The 14529-nt window shown below is 47.7% G+C and overlaps 1 protein-coding gene across 2 annotated transcripts in view; it reads left to right on the top strand.

Annotated features, from left to right (window-relative positions):
• LPAR4 (lysophosphatidic acid receptor 4) overlaps positions 1–13488 on the top strand; it is a 14942-nt gene extending 1454 nt beyond the window's left edge. The window contains exons 1-2 of one of the 2 annotated variants that reach the window (XM_057381739.1): positions 1–52; positions 8961–13488. In XM_057381739.1, the coding sequence (XP_057237722.1) occupies positions 9111–10157 (1047 nt within the window). In that variant the 5' untranslated portion in view covers positions 1–52; positions 8961–9110 and the 3' untranslated portion in view covers positions 10158–13488. The remainder of the gene's footprint in view (positions 53–8960) is intronic. The other variant, XM_057381738.1, reaches the window with a different exon arrangement.
• Positions 13489–14529: the final 1041 nt, after the last annotated feature.

Raw genomic sequence — 14529 nt, 5'->3', positions numbered from 1 at the left:
ATCTGTCACGAAGGGATCCCGTGGAAGCTCCGTGGGAATGGTGGCGGTCCCGGTGAGTCCCCCCTTCCCCAGGCAGGAAAAGCGGCCGGGTGGGGGTTCTGGAAGCGGAAGGCTCGGATGGATCTGGGGGATGGATCCAGACGGATTTCACGGAAGATCCGCGGTGTTTTTCCTTTGGGAAGCTCCCATTCCTCCTGCTCCATGGCTGGAGCTGCTTAAAGGGAAGAAGATGAGCTCYAAGTTTTGGGAAAGTAATTCCTTGTGTGAGCTACTCCTCCAGATTGCATGGAAATGGTTCAGATTCCCGGCGGAATTCTCCATTCCCATCATAATTCTCATTGTGGCACTGCAGGTGACAAGTTAAGGRCTTTCCTGCCCGGTTGTTTGTTGTGTGTTTGTGAAAAAGATCCCTTGGTTACAGCTTCCTTTTGTACTTGAAGTCAGTGTCACAAAGACACTTCAAGCTTAAAAAGGGGCTGGATATAAACGTGGCATAAATTAGACTTTCACCTTAATTTAATGAAGGGCTGGTTCCTTCAAACTCTATTAAAAATTAGGAATTAAGTTATAAATATTACGCTAAAAACCTTAAAAATTTGATTTAACATTTTGGTTTTCATTCATGGCTAAAATCTACTCCTTTAAAGCTACAAAAGTCAATGAGAAAAATTCAAAGACAGATCTAAAAAAAAGGGAGTCAGAAGTAAAATGAAGGATGAACAACATCATTTAAAGATTTGGCTGTTTGGAAGAGAGAGGATTTAACACAATATAAGCACATGGCAGAAGAATTTGCAGGAGAAGTCTGGAGGTTTTAATGACATTCCCAAATCATTGTTTGAGAGGAGACAATTGTGTGTGGTTTTTGTGTTGCTGCCCTATAGGAACAGAACAGTCAAATCCAGAGGATGGGAAGTGCAAAGTTCACAGCTCGGTGATAAGGACATTCTCCCCTTGTAGTACTTTTCCATCTTCCTTCCCTTAGGAGCATTCCCTAGAAACAAAACAGGCAGGAAACCTTGRGAGCTTGCGGGGTTCAAAACCCCTGAACTTTAAAAGAAAGCCCTGAAACACATGGGTGGGAGGGGAGGCTGAACAAACATTTCCCTGGAATCCTTTGAGGCTAAAAATGAGAATCCTCCTCAACTGATAAAAATCGATGTCTTCCAAATTCCAGGGTCAGGAGCTCGGCTCCGCACAGACACAACAAATGCCCCAATTCCCCACTCAGAGCATTGCAATGAGACACAGAACTGCAAAGCTGCACCTGAGGTTGTTCAGGAGCAGCAGTGGAAACATTCCCTGGGCAGGGAGAGGATGCTCTGCCGGCTGGGAGGTGGATCCCTCCAGGAGCACGAATTAAGGCAATTTTATCCAAATCTTGGGCCAGATCCTGGGGACCTGTTGGTCCCCGGGCTGGGGTTCCCTGTTGGAGGGTGTGTGGCTTTGCAATTTGGGATTCTTCGCAATTTGGGATTCTGTCCAATTTTGGGATTGCTTTGCAATTTGGGATTCTGTCTTTGTGGCACTTGGAGCCGCCTGGATGGATGCCACATCTGTGATCCATCAGTTCCAGCTGCCCCTCGCCCTGCTGGAAGCACATTTGGGATTTGGGGCTCTATTTCCCGATGTCTGAGCGTTGCTGGCCGGGGCTGTGTGGCTGGGGTGGTGTTCCCAGCCTGAGGGTGCTCCGGGATCCCAAAGGAGCCGTCAGGGAGCCGTCCCCRCGGGCTGGGCTGGGTGGGGATGGAGCTCCTGGAGCTCTCAGCCACCCTCAGCAGGTCTTTCCAGGTCAAGCGTGCGTGCAGAGCTTCACTCCTCCTCGCCTCGCTCCTCCTCCCTAAATAAGGATCCGATTTAGTCCCGGGGAAGGGGAGCCACCACCTTCCACAGAAGGGAAATTCTCTCCCTGAAAAGAGGAGCTCTTTATTCCCAGAGCAGACAGTGGCTCTGCGAGGCTTCCTCCTGCACCAGCTCCCAGCTCAGCCCCGTAAAAGGGGGTAAAGATTCACCCTGCTCTGGAGCCAGACCCGCCTGAGCTGACCCCCGGCTGCGGGGAAATTTGCTGGGTTATTTGGGATGAAAAAGGGGAAAATCTCTTTATCTTGGCAAGCGGAATTGAGGGACATTCATCAGTCCCTGAGCTCTGAGACAAAGGTGTGTTCTGGCAGCAGAGCAGATCCTTTCTGTGGGCAGAGCATGAGCTCATCGTGCTGTGAGACCCTGTGACGCTGGAAATACCCAACCACAGCAGACTCTTCTTCTCCTCCGATAATATTCCCATTTTCCTTTCTTGAACCTGCACACAACTCACCCTTTTCCTCCCCAGCATGTGTTTTACACATGATTTGACCATATTAAGCAGGAAAAGCAGCATCCAGCCCTTGCACGGTGCCAGAATGTCATTGCCTTGCCCTCATCTCGTCATTAGAAATTGGATTTCTAAGAAATTTCTAAGAAGCATCACTGGCTGGCTGAGATGGGCTATTTCTGCATTGTGGAGCCACTTCTGAATTATTTTAACGCTTTACAATAAAAAMCAGGTTGGACAAGGCTTGGAGCAGCCTCTGGAAGGTGTCTGCCCWTGGCAGGGATGGAACAGGATGAGCTTTAAGTTCCTTTCCAACCCAAACCATCCTGGGATTCTCCAATCCTCAAAACTTCCCATTTTCCTCACRGGACAAAGCCATTTAAGAGAATAAAGCCCAATTGTAACAACGCCCTGCAGTAAATAAATGCAGGGCACAGCTCCCTCAGGGTCCCAAAGGAATCCAGACACAGCCCCTCCCGTCAGGCCACCTTGCCAAGGTGAAATTGGTGTTTGTGCTGCTGCCCTGGCACCTTCTTGCTGCAAGAGAAGGGAAAAAAAGTCCAGAATTTGTGGATAATCAGAGGTGAACGTTCATCTGTCCCATTTCAGCAAAGGGAATGCAGAGGATGCAGCCCAGTGGGATGAGGATGGGGTGACAGGAGGGCTCCGTGTGGCACAGAGGAGCTGAGAAAAGGCAACAAGGAGCCAAAAAGTCAAGGAATGGCCAAGGAACCACTGGAAATTGTGTCAGGGAAAGCGAAGAAAGGCAGCTTGTTGGGCAGGCTGCTGACTGGGAACCTTTTGGAACTGTGAGCAAATAAACCCAGGCCTGTTGTTGGAGTCCCTGGTGGCTCAGGGAAACAGGAGTCTCTTATTTTTTATGCTTTTTTTTTTTTTTTTTTTTTCCTTAGCCACACTTTGTAAAGCACCAGGGCTACAGCAACCTCCACCACAAACACTGTTCCTGGGTGAAAACAACCCGATCAGACAGGGCAACTTCGCTTTTCAGCAGCTCATCAGCTTTTCCTTGTATCCAAATCTTCCCCATTGAATCCAGCACTGCCATTATCCAGCAATGCCCTCTCAGCGAGAGACCTGGGGCTCCAAATCAGCCGCATTCCCGCACTCCGGAGCAAAAAGCCCCGCTTAACAAGTGCTAAATAATGCAAACTTGGCTGGGAATTGGGGGTGAATTCCATCGTTTCCTGGCCGCGGCCCAGCCCCTCYGGAGGCTGCTGGGGATGGGGAAARGCAGAGCACGCCAAGGGTTAAAGGGTGATGTAAATGGAGAGAGACATTCTCCGTGCAAACAAAAAGAGAGTCATGCCCTGAGGATCCGTGGCTGAATATGGGGTAAGGCAGTTCACGATTCTCTTCTGAAGGAAACATTTTAATTAGCTCAATCCAAAACAGATACGGCCCGGAGAAGGCACCACCAGCAGGAAATGCTTTGTGGGTCTCAGAGGACAGTGAGGAGACAACGGCGGTGCTGAGCAATTAAAAACAAAACAAAAAAAAAAGAGAAAGAAGAAAGGAGAATGCCTTTGGGGTTCGGGCTGAGAGGCTCAGGTTTCCTTCCCTGCTCCATCCTGGAGGAGGATTAAATTGGGGTCCTGCTGCAGAGAGGAGCAGCTGAGCCTGGAGGGGTGCGAGGGTCCCCAAAACCAGCTCAGAGCGGGGTAAAGGAGCGGCGCTGGCTCCCAGCTCATCCCAGAGCTCCCTCCTGCCTCAGACAGGGGTGATGCCTCCTCAAGGGAGGTTTTTCTCTCAGAGGATTTGAAAGCAGCTGCTGAAACCTGCCTGGAGCGAGTCCCACCTTGCCACAGGTGCGCAGGCAGACGCTGTCGCACCCGCAGCGAGGGCTGGGACCGTCGGGRCCGGTGACAATAAGTGTCACGGGGCACAATAAGTGTCAAAGCCATGAATAAGAGCTTTCCTGACCTGTCTTTTATGCAAATCACCCGCAAACATCCCCTTTCTCCGGCATTCCGACCGGGCATTCACTCCGATAAACCAGGCAAGAATGGCCCTTTGAAGCCCCCACAAACCTCCGTGGACTTCAAAGTGCCACTTCTGTCTGCTCCTTTCCTACTGTTCTCCGATACATCACTTAGGATTAGGAAATGAAAGAGATTAAAGCGTTTTCTCCTTCCCAGCGCTTCGGATCSTCAATAGAGCTTTGTGTAGGGGCAGCTGCTCCGCTTCCCACCCGCTAATCCCAGCCTTTCCAGAAAAACACGCCAAGGTCACTGGGAATCTGCAAGGAGCTCTGTTGGAGCTCCCAACCCCAAAATTTGGGTCTCAAGATATTTCCCATYCCTACAGCTTTCTCTGGAGAAGGCAGATCCAGCATCACCTGCTCCAGTTTTCCATAAACCCACGCTGCTGGTGTTGGGAGAGCTGAGGTGGCATCGCTGTGCAGCACCAGCTCCTGCCCTGGCAGCCTCCAGCAGGGAAAAATCAGCCTCCAGATTGCCCCAAACTGGAGGTTTGCCCTTAAAACTGCTTCCAGTTCACGCTCTCAGAGTTCTCACGACCAAAACTGAATTTTATTGAGAAAAGAAAGCAGAAGTAAGTGGAAATTCCATTGCAAGAGCTGAGAAATGTTGGAATTTTTGGATAAAAAAGGTTTCTTTTCTTTCTAGTAGTTTTAATTTTATCCATTCAAACAAGCAGTTTAATTTCATTTTACCTATGGGCACCAGTCTGGAAGAACCCAAGTCCTACAGCCTTATGCATCCCTGCAAAAATCTGCCAAAAAACCCAAACATCTCCCCCTACAAAACCCTTTTTTTGAGCCTTCTGCCTAATTAAAGTGGAACAAAGGAAGGAAATGACCCCTAAGAAGCTGCAGAACTGAGWTTGTTGTGATGCTGTAACCCTGGGCTCCATGGTGGGAGTAAGTTACACATGGAGTAAGTTACACATCCCACAGGCGTTGTAGCAACGAGGTGAGGAGCAGGGAGCTGAAACCCTGGAGTGAATGGAGTTCTTGTCAGGAGAAGGCAGAAATAAAGCTCGTGCTGTGCCCCAGGAAAATCCCAATTTATTTCCAAGGTCAGGGGCTGAGACCCTATGAAAACACGATGAGTGGTGCCATAACCTGAGACAAAACCCAGAGAAACCTCCCCAAACCCCACTGTCCTGCAGGTTTTGGCTTTTTTTTCACATATAAACCTTTGTTTCTCAGGATTTAAGAGATAACCTGAGCACACACTGGGATAATMCAGCAAAGATCCCTCAGCTTTGGGAGGTTTTCCCATCAGGGCTGTGCCAGACCTCACAAATCCAGTGCTCAGTGGTTTAAAGGAACACACAGGATCTCCTTCAGATCCAGACTGATAAAGTTCAACTCATCTGACATCTCATGTGACTAAAAGAAAATGTGATGATGCAAAAAATGCCAGCCCCAAGCTTCAYGCTGGTTTTCCTGACCTCAGTTTGCTGCACATGTGGAGATCGGGATCAGCGTGGAGCGGGAGGAATGGGGTGATGGAATGACAGGCTCTGGKTTGAAATTTGTTGTTTTTCCCTGCGGTAATTCCTGCTCTAACAAACAATTGCTGTGGATGGAGCTGCAGTCTGGCACTTTGGAGGTGTCTCAGGGTGCCGGGAGGAGGAAATACAGGAATTGTAAACAGGATACTCAGGCACCATAGGAAGTAACACCAGGTTTTCCTTTCTTTTCAGTCCATGGAGGATGGGATATTTCTGCAATAAAAGARTAAATCCTCTGCTGAAACTCACTCTGAACAACAGGGTTATGAGAGGGATGGTTGCTGGAGGTTTGCTGGTGCCATCTCTGCTAGGAGAGAGAATATTCTGAATTTTATCATAACGAACAGGGGCTTTATTCTATTACATTCCTCTCCTCCTGGATTGGCCCCCAGCTTCAATATAGGATTTAAAGCTTTGCCCTGCCTGAAATATAAAGAAAACTACTTCACCATCCTGTATTTATTCAACATTTTAAAATATATTGCTTTACTTTTTTCCCAGCAAGGCAACAGCAGTGGTGTCCATGAAGAGCATCCCACTGCTTTAATCCATAGTGGAAAGGAAGGGAAGGGAATTTTACACTKGGAAAACTCAATCTGTGGACTCATCCTACAGAATTTAAAGCACATGGCTGGGTTTCAAAGCCACTTGTCAGCTTGTTTAAACACCTCAGGGTTCCATAGGTAAACAAGCCAGGCTGTATTTTAAAGCCCATAAGTTAACTAGACAATTGCTGGCAGGCAATTCCCAGAGATTAGACACTGGAAAAAAAATGGGATTTGACCTTGGGGCTGTCTGGAACAGAGCTGGGAGAAAAGAATCAGGTGATGGAGCATCTTTTTTTCCTGTGTGAGGAGTATCTGGGTCAGGCTGCTGGCAGAGCACTGGGTCAGGAGCAGAGGTGAGAGTTCCAAAGGCACMTTTCAAACMTCTGGGTCCTGAGGAACTGCCRAAATCCASGYCAGGCTGGAAAGTGGGGTTTCCATSGGGCTGMTGGGCTGTGTGAGGGTTCAGAGGACCTTTGGGATGTCCTCAGTAGGATCCAGAGTGAAGCCTGGACCAGGAGGGTCTGGCACAGCTCGGGTCACACACGCTCAGGGAGTCACAGGATGAACACCAACTCTCCTGGTAGGGATAACGGGGAGTGTCTGCACTGGGAGGGAGCTCCAGGCCAAGGATTTAATGCTCTGGGCTGAGGGTTAAGCCAAGGCTCAGCTATTCCTGTTGGAGCTCATGTCAGCTTTCCACTCCAGCTCAGCTCTTCTTTAAAGGCATTTGAACTTTCAGGCAAGATCTTTCCTTATTTTCACCACTACAGATCCAAAGAGAGTGCGTTCAGTTCCACATTTGGGATTTTACTCTTGTCCTCATTAATTTAAATATTTGATATAATTTTTTTAATCTTATTTCCCAATAAAGTTCATTTAACCACAAATTCAGTAGGAAAAACACATCCACAGGAGAGACCTCTGAGTTCCAACTCATCTTTTTGGATGTGCAAAGGTTGAAATAGTTTGAAAGTCATCTGGGAAGGGAGATTTGAGCATCCTCCTTTCCTGCTGCTTTGCCAGGTGCAGAGGTGATGTGCTGCCTGCTCCCAGGGTCTCAGCACTGTTTTTTGGGAAGTCTGTGGTTCTCCAGGCATTCCCAGGTGAGGAATTTGCCCCTTCCAGCTGGCAAAGCTGTGGCTGTTCCAGCTTTCCCAACACTTGCCATTTTACCAGTTGAGTGACAGCTTGCATGTGAGAGCAATGGCCAGTGTGAGCTTTCCTGGGAGGAAAACATATGGAAAACATCTGATTTTAATCATTTGCATCCCAAATTATGCCGAATCCATGCTTTCTTCTCTATTTTATTTGTTTATATGTTACCATTACAACCCTTAACACAACTCAGCGACAGCTTTGGAGCTGAAACTCCTCCGTCAGGGGATCGCTCTGGAAAGGATCCCACTCTTCACGAGGGTTTCTGCTCCAAATTACTCCCAGTTGTAGCTCCTAAATTTCTTAGATTACAAGGAGATTCCAGACTGGTTCATGTTTGGTTGGCTGGAGTTTGTAAGGAAAAGGTCTTTCCCTTCRTGACCCCACTTTGCTCCACATTTCCGAGAAGTGCTGAGCCCACRATCCAACACACAAACCCTCCTCCAGCGAGATTTTCCAACAGATTATCCTCACAGGCATTAAAAAAAATTAAAATAGCCAGGAGAGATGATCCAGGCAGTTCAGGAAGCACCTATTTCCAAGAAAAAAAAACCTGTTCACTTCAGGTCCACGTGTCTCCAAAGCTTGAAGAGTTGGGACAAAGTCTTGTAAGAGCGTAGTCCATGAGATTTCCCAAATTTCACATTCCAAACCTCGACAAAGAGGAGGAATGAAAAGCAGCTGTTGGTAGAGCTCAGAGGAATCTTTCTTGAGAAGGTTTTATACTTGCAGAAAACATMATTTTGGAAGTAATACCATATTTACAGACATTTTTAAGGGGGAATAAAAAGCAAACATGGCTTTGGGATATGTTTTTGATAAACATTTCTGAGCTACAACAGTTTTCCACTTGGGAAAACATGTAAAGATGCCTCTATTGTCAGTTAAAAAAAAAAGGCAAAGCAGGTCTCTGTTATCATAGATTTTGGAGTTTTTTTTAAATACTTGCACATCAAAAATGGTTGAAAATCCATATAGCTTTTCTTTCTGCACAGTTTAAAGCAAACACTAAAAAACTTCCAGCTTTCCTCCTCCGTTACAGGTTTAGGGGAATATTTCAGATGTTTCATTCTATTAATTTTTTTTCCAAATACACTGGGCCAATTCCTCCTCAGGGGGAGGAATTTCCAAGGGGTGAGTTGGAATTATCATAGAATGATTTTGGTTGGAAAGGACCTTAAAGCCCATCTTGTTCTGACYCCTGCCATGGGCAGGGTCACCTTTCATAGACCACAGCAATCCCTCAGGATYCATCCAAGGAAAGTAAATTCAGTAAATTCTGTCTTCAGCTGCGACAAATCCCAATAATGGTGGAATTTTTAAAGACTCCCTTGAAAACAAATCCCTGCTCTTGTTTGTACATCCATAAGTTTGGGAATTTCTCTTTCCCGGCCACTCTGGGGTACAGCAGGGTCAGGACTGACGGCAGCTCTGTGTCTCTCCTTTAGGATGAAAGGATCCATGAGGGATCGGTAGGAAGGAGTCCGGCCGCCTCCCTGGAATGCGTTCCCTCGGGAAGGGACGAGCTCCCTGCCCTGTTTTATGGATGTCCCTGAAATAGACTTCGGAGGCCTCGGGAAGCCCATCCCACACTTGGCATGGGAAACCACAGCAACAACCATACCTGCCTGACAGACGATTCCTTCAAGTACAACCTGTACGGGGCCGTCTACAGCGTGGTCTTCATCCTGGGCTTGATCACAAACTGCGCCTCCCTCTTCGTTTTCCTCTTCCGGATGAAGATGAGGAGCGAGACGGCCATTTTTATGACCAACCTGGCGGTTTCAGACTTGCTTTTCGTGTTCACTTTGCCCTTTAAGATTTTTTACAACTTCAACCGGCACTGGCCCTTCGGGGACAGCCTGTGCAAGATCTCRGGCACGGCGTTCCTCACCAATATCTACGGGAGCATGTTGTTCCTGACRTGCATCAGCGTGGATCGCTTCCTGGCCATCGTGTACCCCTTTCGCTCGCGCACCATCCGCACCCGGAGGAACTCGGCCATTGTCTGTGCCGGCGTTTGGATCCTGGTGCTCAGCGGCGGCATTTCGGCCTCGCTGTTCTCCACCACCAACGTTTCCAACACCAGCACCACCTGTTTCGAAGGGTTCTCCAAAAGGATCTGGAAAACSTACCTGTCCAAGATCACCATCTTTATCGAGGTGGTGGGGTTCATCATCCCGCTGCTGCTCAACCTCACGTGCTCCTCGCTGGTGCTCCGGACTTTACGGAAGCCRGCCACCCTGTCCCAGATCGGGACGAACAAGGAGAAAGTGCTGAAGATGATCATCGTGCATGTGGCCATTTTCGTGGTGTGCTTTGTCCCCTACAACTCCATCCTGTTCCTGTACGCGCTCGTGCGCTCSCAGGCCATCGCCAACTGCGCCCTGGAGAGGTTTGCCAGGACCATGTACCCCATCACGTTGTGCATCGCCACCCTCAACTGCTGCTTCGACCCCTTCATCTACTACTTCACCTCYGAGTCCTTCCAGAAGTCCTTCAACATCAAAACCCAGATCAAAATGGATTCTCTCTTCAAGACGGAGATGCCGCTCACAAAGACGGCGCTGCCGGCGCCGCAGGATGAGATCAGTGACCAGGCCATCACCAACGGGGGTGATCCCACCTCTGAATCCCATTTCTAGGGAGATGTTTACACAGGGAGTTATCCCCCATTAACTCCTGACTAAGGCCACGTGGCAAAGAGCCCTTCCAGAAAACGGGGGGTTCACACACGAGGGGTTAATGAAAAGCTGCTGAGGGGCGACTGATCCTCACGCTGGGATGGTCCCATCACATTCCACAGGTGAACACRAAATGGAAAAATCCCAATGGATCTCCCTTTGGAGATTATGGATAGGCAACAACACATGCATCAACTGAGGAGGGARCAGAACAGCTTCTTTAAGCAGAAAATGCCAACATTTGGCATTTCTCCCCCCTTCAGCAGTTGGCATGGGACCAGTTGGGAAACAGAAAATTCCGTTTTCTTAGAGATTCCTGCCAATATTTCCTGCCTTCTGGAGATGCATCCTCATCCTCRTATGTTAACTCAGTAACTTCCCACAATATGTATGTTTGCTTACAAAGGCATAATAAAAGCTTGTGGCTTTTCCTTACTCCGCTGCCAGAGTGTAGAGCCTGGTTTTCCTAGAGACTGGAATTTCTGGAGAGGTTTGGAGTGTAAATAATTGTTTAGCAGTTAGGCAAAAGAGTTGCTTGGTGACAGAAAAGATAATAAGAAAAAGAGATAATTAATACTACAATTTTGAAGTATGAAGTTTCCTTTTTATCAGATTGAGCTGTCGTTTAATTTATTTGATCATTTTTAATGCCACGTCTGGGGAGGAGAGCTCATCGATGATCTGTTGCACCTGGGCTTTTATATCCYGGGGGATTGTGTGACTATTTCTGGGAAGGGCTGGGTTGTAAAGTCAGCTGGAGAAGGGCCTGAAACCCCAGAGTTCTTCCAAGGGCAAAGCTGAAGGCCCAGGAGTGCTGATCCCACTGAAATATGGACAAGTGGTGTCAGAGCCCCCAATTAAGGGATGATCTGTGACTGCTTAATGGTTTTTAGAGCCTCAAAATAACTCGAAAACCAATTTGCTGCACTCTTTTCTTAGCTGGTTACAGCAATATTGTCTTGTTTTCCAATTAATTTATTGCCTTTCCTTTTATGGATTATAGAAATATATGGAAAATTAATTATTGGTTATGTGTTGCATTTTACCACCTGGTTCCTTTCTCTAGTGCTTGGCTCATGTTTGAAGCTCTGCAGCCCTTCCCAGGCTGGGTCTTAAGTGAAAGACACAGAAATGAGGAGAACAATTTAATTTGAAAAAGGATAAAGTTACAAGTTGTTAGCTCAGCAATCTACATTTCTACGGTAAAGCTACTTCTAGGACTACACTGCCAAAAAAAAAAAAAAAGACAGATTATTAATTGAACAGATGTTTTCCACTCAAGTCTCTTTTAAATCTCTCTGATGAAGCCTCATGAGATACGAGAGCAGCACCTCAAATGTGATCRTTTAAAGCAAAAGAGGTTTAAGTGTGAGAAGAATTCAGCTGTAAAATGTTAATGCTTCCAAGGGAATATTTATTTAGCACTGCATTCACTTTGAATAAAGAAGTCAGTGGCTTACCAAGGCTGGGAGACCCCAGAAATTTTTCTATTTCAGCCCTAAAATGTCACTTATTGGAGAAAAGCAGATGATCAACTCAGTATACACAGAGACCTTGAGAGCAGCCAAAATATTCTGTTTGAGCTCTGAGTTACAGCAATATTTACTGGAAACTTGCACACAGGACTGGCCTGGGACGCTTTTCTGGAGACAAAACTCTGAGACAACAGCACTGTGGGGCAGAAAAATGTGAAAACAAGGGGAGATCACTGGAAAAAATTGGTGGGATGGGGTTGAGGTGGCAGCACAAGTGACAGGCAGTGACAGCAGCTGGGAAAGGTTTACCCCAAGCTCAAGGGATGAACAATAGGATAGAACAATATTCGACATTGCCAGGCAGTGCCTCATCCTTTTTCCTGCCCATGCCCCTTTCCAAACTCTTCAGAGGGATTTTTAAAATCCGTGTTTCAGAGCAGTTGTTCCCATAACTTCAGATCAAAAGGCAAAGTGAGRGATTTGCCAGGCTTCCCTACAGGCACAGTTCTCCCTCTGGAGCAAATCCTTCACCCTATGGCAAAGAGGAGGGCTGGGGAGCCATCAACAGCTTTGGCACATCCCAAATTGAGTGGGAAACAGGGAATCCCTATCCCAACACCCTGTCAGGATCTGGCTGTTAATATTGTACTGAATGGGACASAAACTGCATTTTTAGAGATGAGAGAGGGAAGGAATAAGAGCAGGAAGAATTCACTGAGAAACCTCATTTTTAGGGGTGGGGAGAGAGAAGGAATGAGGTGAGAAGGATCCACTAAAAAACTGAGAGTGTGTTTAGARCCACAGAATATCCYGAGTTGGAAGTGACCCACAAGGATCAYGGAAGGAGCAGCTCCTGGCCCTGCACAGGACAGCYCCAAGAATCCCACCCTGTGCCTAAAAACACATCCTTCTGCAAGAAAAATGTCAGTAAAATGAGAAAATGCTCTTCTGTGAGGCAAACCCCTGATTAATTCAGATTTACTAAGAAGTGAGAAGCCTGTTTGCACTCAGCTTGTTCTCAGTGGGCAACTGCCAGCTTGGAAATCTTCTTTTAAAGCTGCTGCTTTCCACTTGCAAGCAAAAAGAAATTCCAGAGTTTGTGGGGTTTGGGAGCTTTGTGGGACTGGGCTGTTCCCATSTGTGGTGGCTGCAGAATCTCTCATTTCCAGAGTGCTGGGACACCTTCTGCTCTGGGTGTGCTCCACAGACCTTCCTCTGGTTAAATCCCAGGGAAGGAGGAAAAATCCAGGCTAGAAACCGCTGTCTGGGCTTCTGAAGGAAATGTTAAAAGAAAATAGGGAAAGAACTGCCTGGGCCTGGACCAGCTCCAGGCTCCACATCCATGGCCTGCCTGTAATCCCAGCATAAAGGGTGTCTTTTTGGGAGCCAAAGCAGTGCCAACGCTGACAAATTTCTGTTTGCAGTTTTACGGGGCGAGAGCTGCGGTGGATATTCGCACATAAAACGTAATCCTGTCATCCCRTGCCAAAAGGCCCAACTGAAAAGATCCATTATTTTGTAATTTAAGACCTCATAAATTATATGGAGATCACGTGGTGAGTGACACTCACATCTGCTGGGACAGGTCTCGACCGATCTGGTTTTTTCTGGGTCAGGTACACTGAGTCCACATGCCGTGGTTTGTGGATAAATAACCAATTATGCATTCAGAGAGAGGAAAAGTCATTTTTCAGGTGTCAGCAAAGCCAGGCTGGGAGGAGAAGGTGGCAGAAATGTGGATTTCCAGTTTTTCTGGCTGAGGGGTGGCTGAGTGTTCCTCCCTCCTGACAAAGGGCTGCTATCAGCAAAGGCAGCGCCACAACYTCRGGTTTGAAAACAAAATYAAATTAATTWGAARTCACTGCCTTTAGSTGAGGCTGAGACAGGACCCAGAGATCCTAAACAAAAATGAATCATGGATTTCCTCACTCCCAGCCAGCTCCCTGCTCCCGTTCCCCAGTCCTCCCACAACATCCATTCACCAGCTTTGCTGCCCGTTCCCAGCTGGAAAAGCTGCAGCTCCAAAAGGCTCCTGAACCCTCAGCCCCATCCAAACCCAGCCTGGTGAAAATTTCACCCACCTGGTGAAACTCTGTGCCAATCTGAGGGGGAATTGTCATGACATAGAGCGCACATCACCATGGGATCTCTGAGGGGTGAAAGGTGCCAAGTCCCGTGTAAATCTTGAGTAAATCTTGGGTAAATCTCCAYCAGCTTTGCACAATCAGCGCAAACTACCTTGAGTCACATCTACAAGGGCACAGAGGTGGCACAAGTCACATCTAGAATTCGTAGATGGTCTCTTGGATGAGCCWGAGGGATGGAAGTTCCTGTGCTGCACACACACACCAGGCAGGCTCTGCTCCTCCTGTCCCTGCTCCCTGCGTGGATCCAGCCTTGAAATCCCTCTAAAACAACCCCTGGGAAGTTTTCTGGCAGAAATTCTGTGTGGAGGAGGGAGGGAGGCTCTGCTCCCTACCCAGCAGAAATAGATGGCCCAGAAAGAATTTATTTATTTCCCTGTGGCAGAGGGCTGGTGACAGGGGAACACAGCTCCTCTGAGGACATTCYCAGAAGCCAGAGTCCCTGCAGAGCTCCCCAGTGACATCCCATGCCATTCCCAGGGAATTGTCCCCTCAGGGACAGTGGTGGCTCCTGTGGAATTGTCCTTTGGTGTGACCTGTGAGCCACAGGGAACCCTCAGCACCCRGAGCTTTGCTGTGCCCAAAGAGCTCTGGGGCAGGATTTAGGGACAGGAACAAAGCCACCCTCACTTCCCTAAGCAGGTTTTGGTGCTCAGCATTAACTGAGGAAAGAGGCAGACCTGTTCTTGGGGGATTAGCAGCCCAAGCCTTGTT

The sequence above is a fragment of the Malurus melanocephalus genome, unplaced genomic scaffold, assembly GCF_030028575.1.
Source record: "Malurus melanocephalus ecotype Western Australia unplaced genomic scaffold, MMel_1.1 scaffold_525, whole genome shotgun sequence".
Classification (NCBI taxonomy): Eukaryota; Metazoa; Chordata; class Aves; order Passeriformes; family Maluridae; genus Malurus; species Malurus melanocephalus.
The sequence above is the reverse complement of the archived record's forward strand: the minus strand, read 5'-3'. Positions and strand labels throughout refer to the sequence as shown.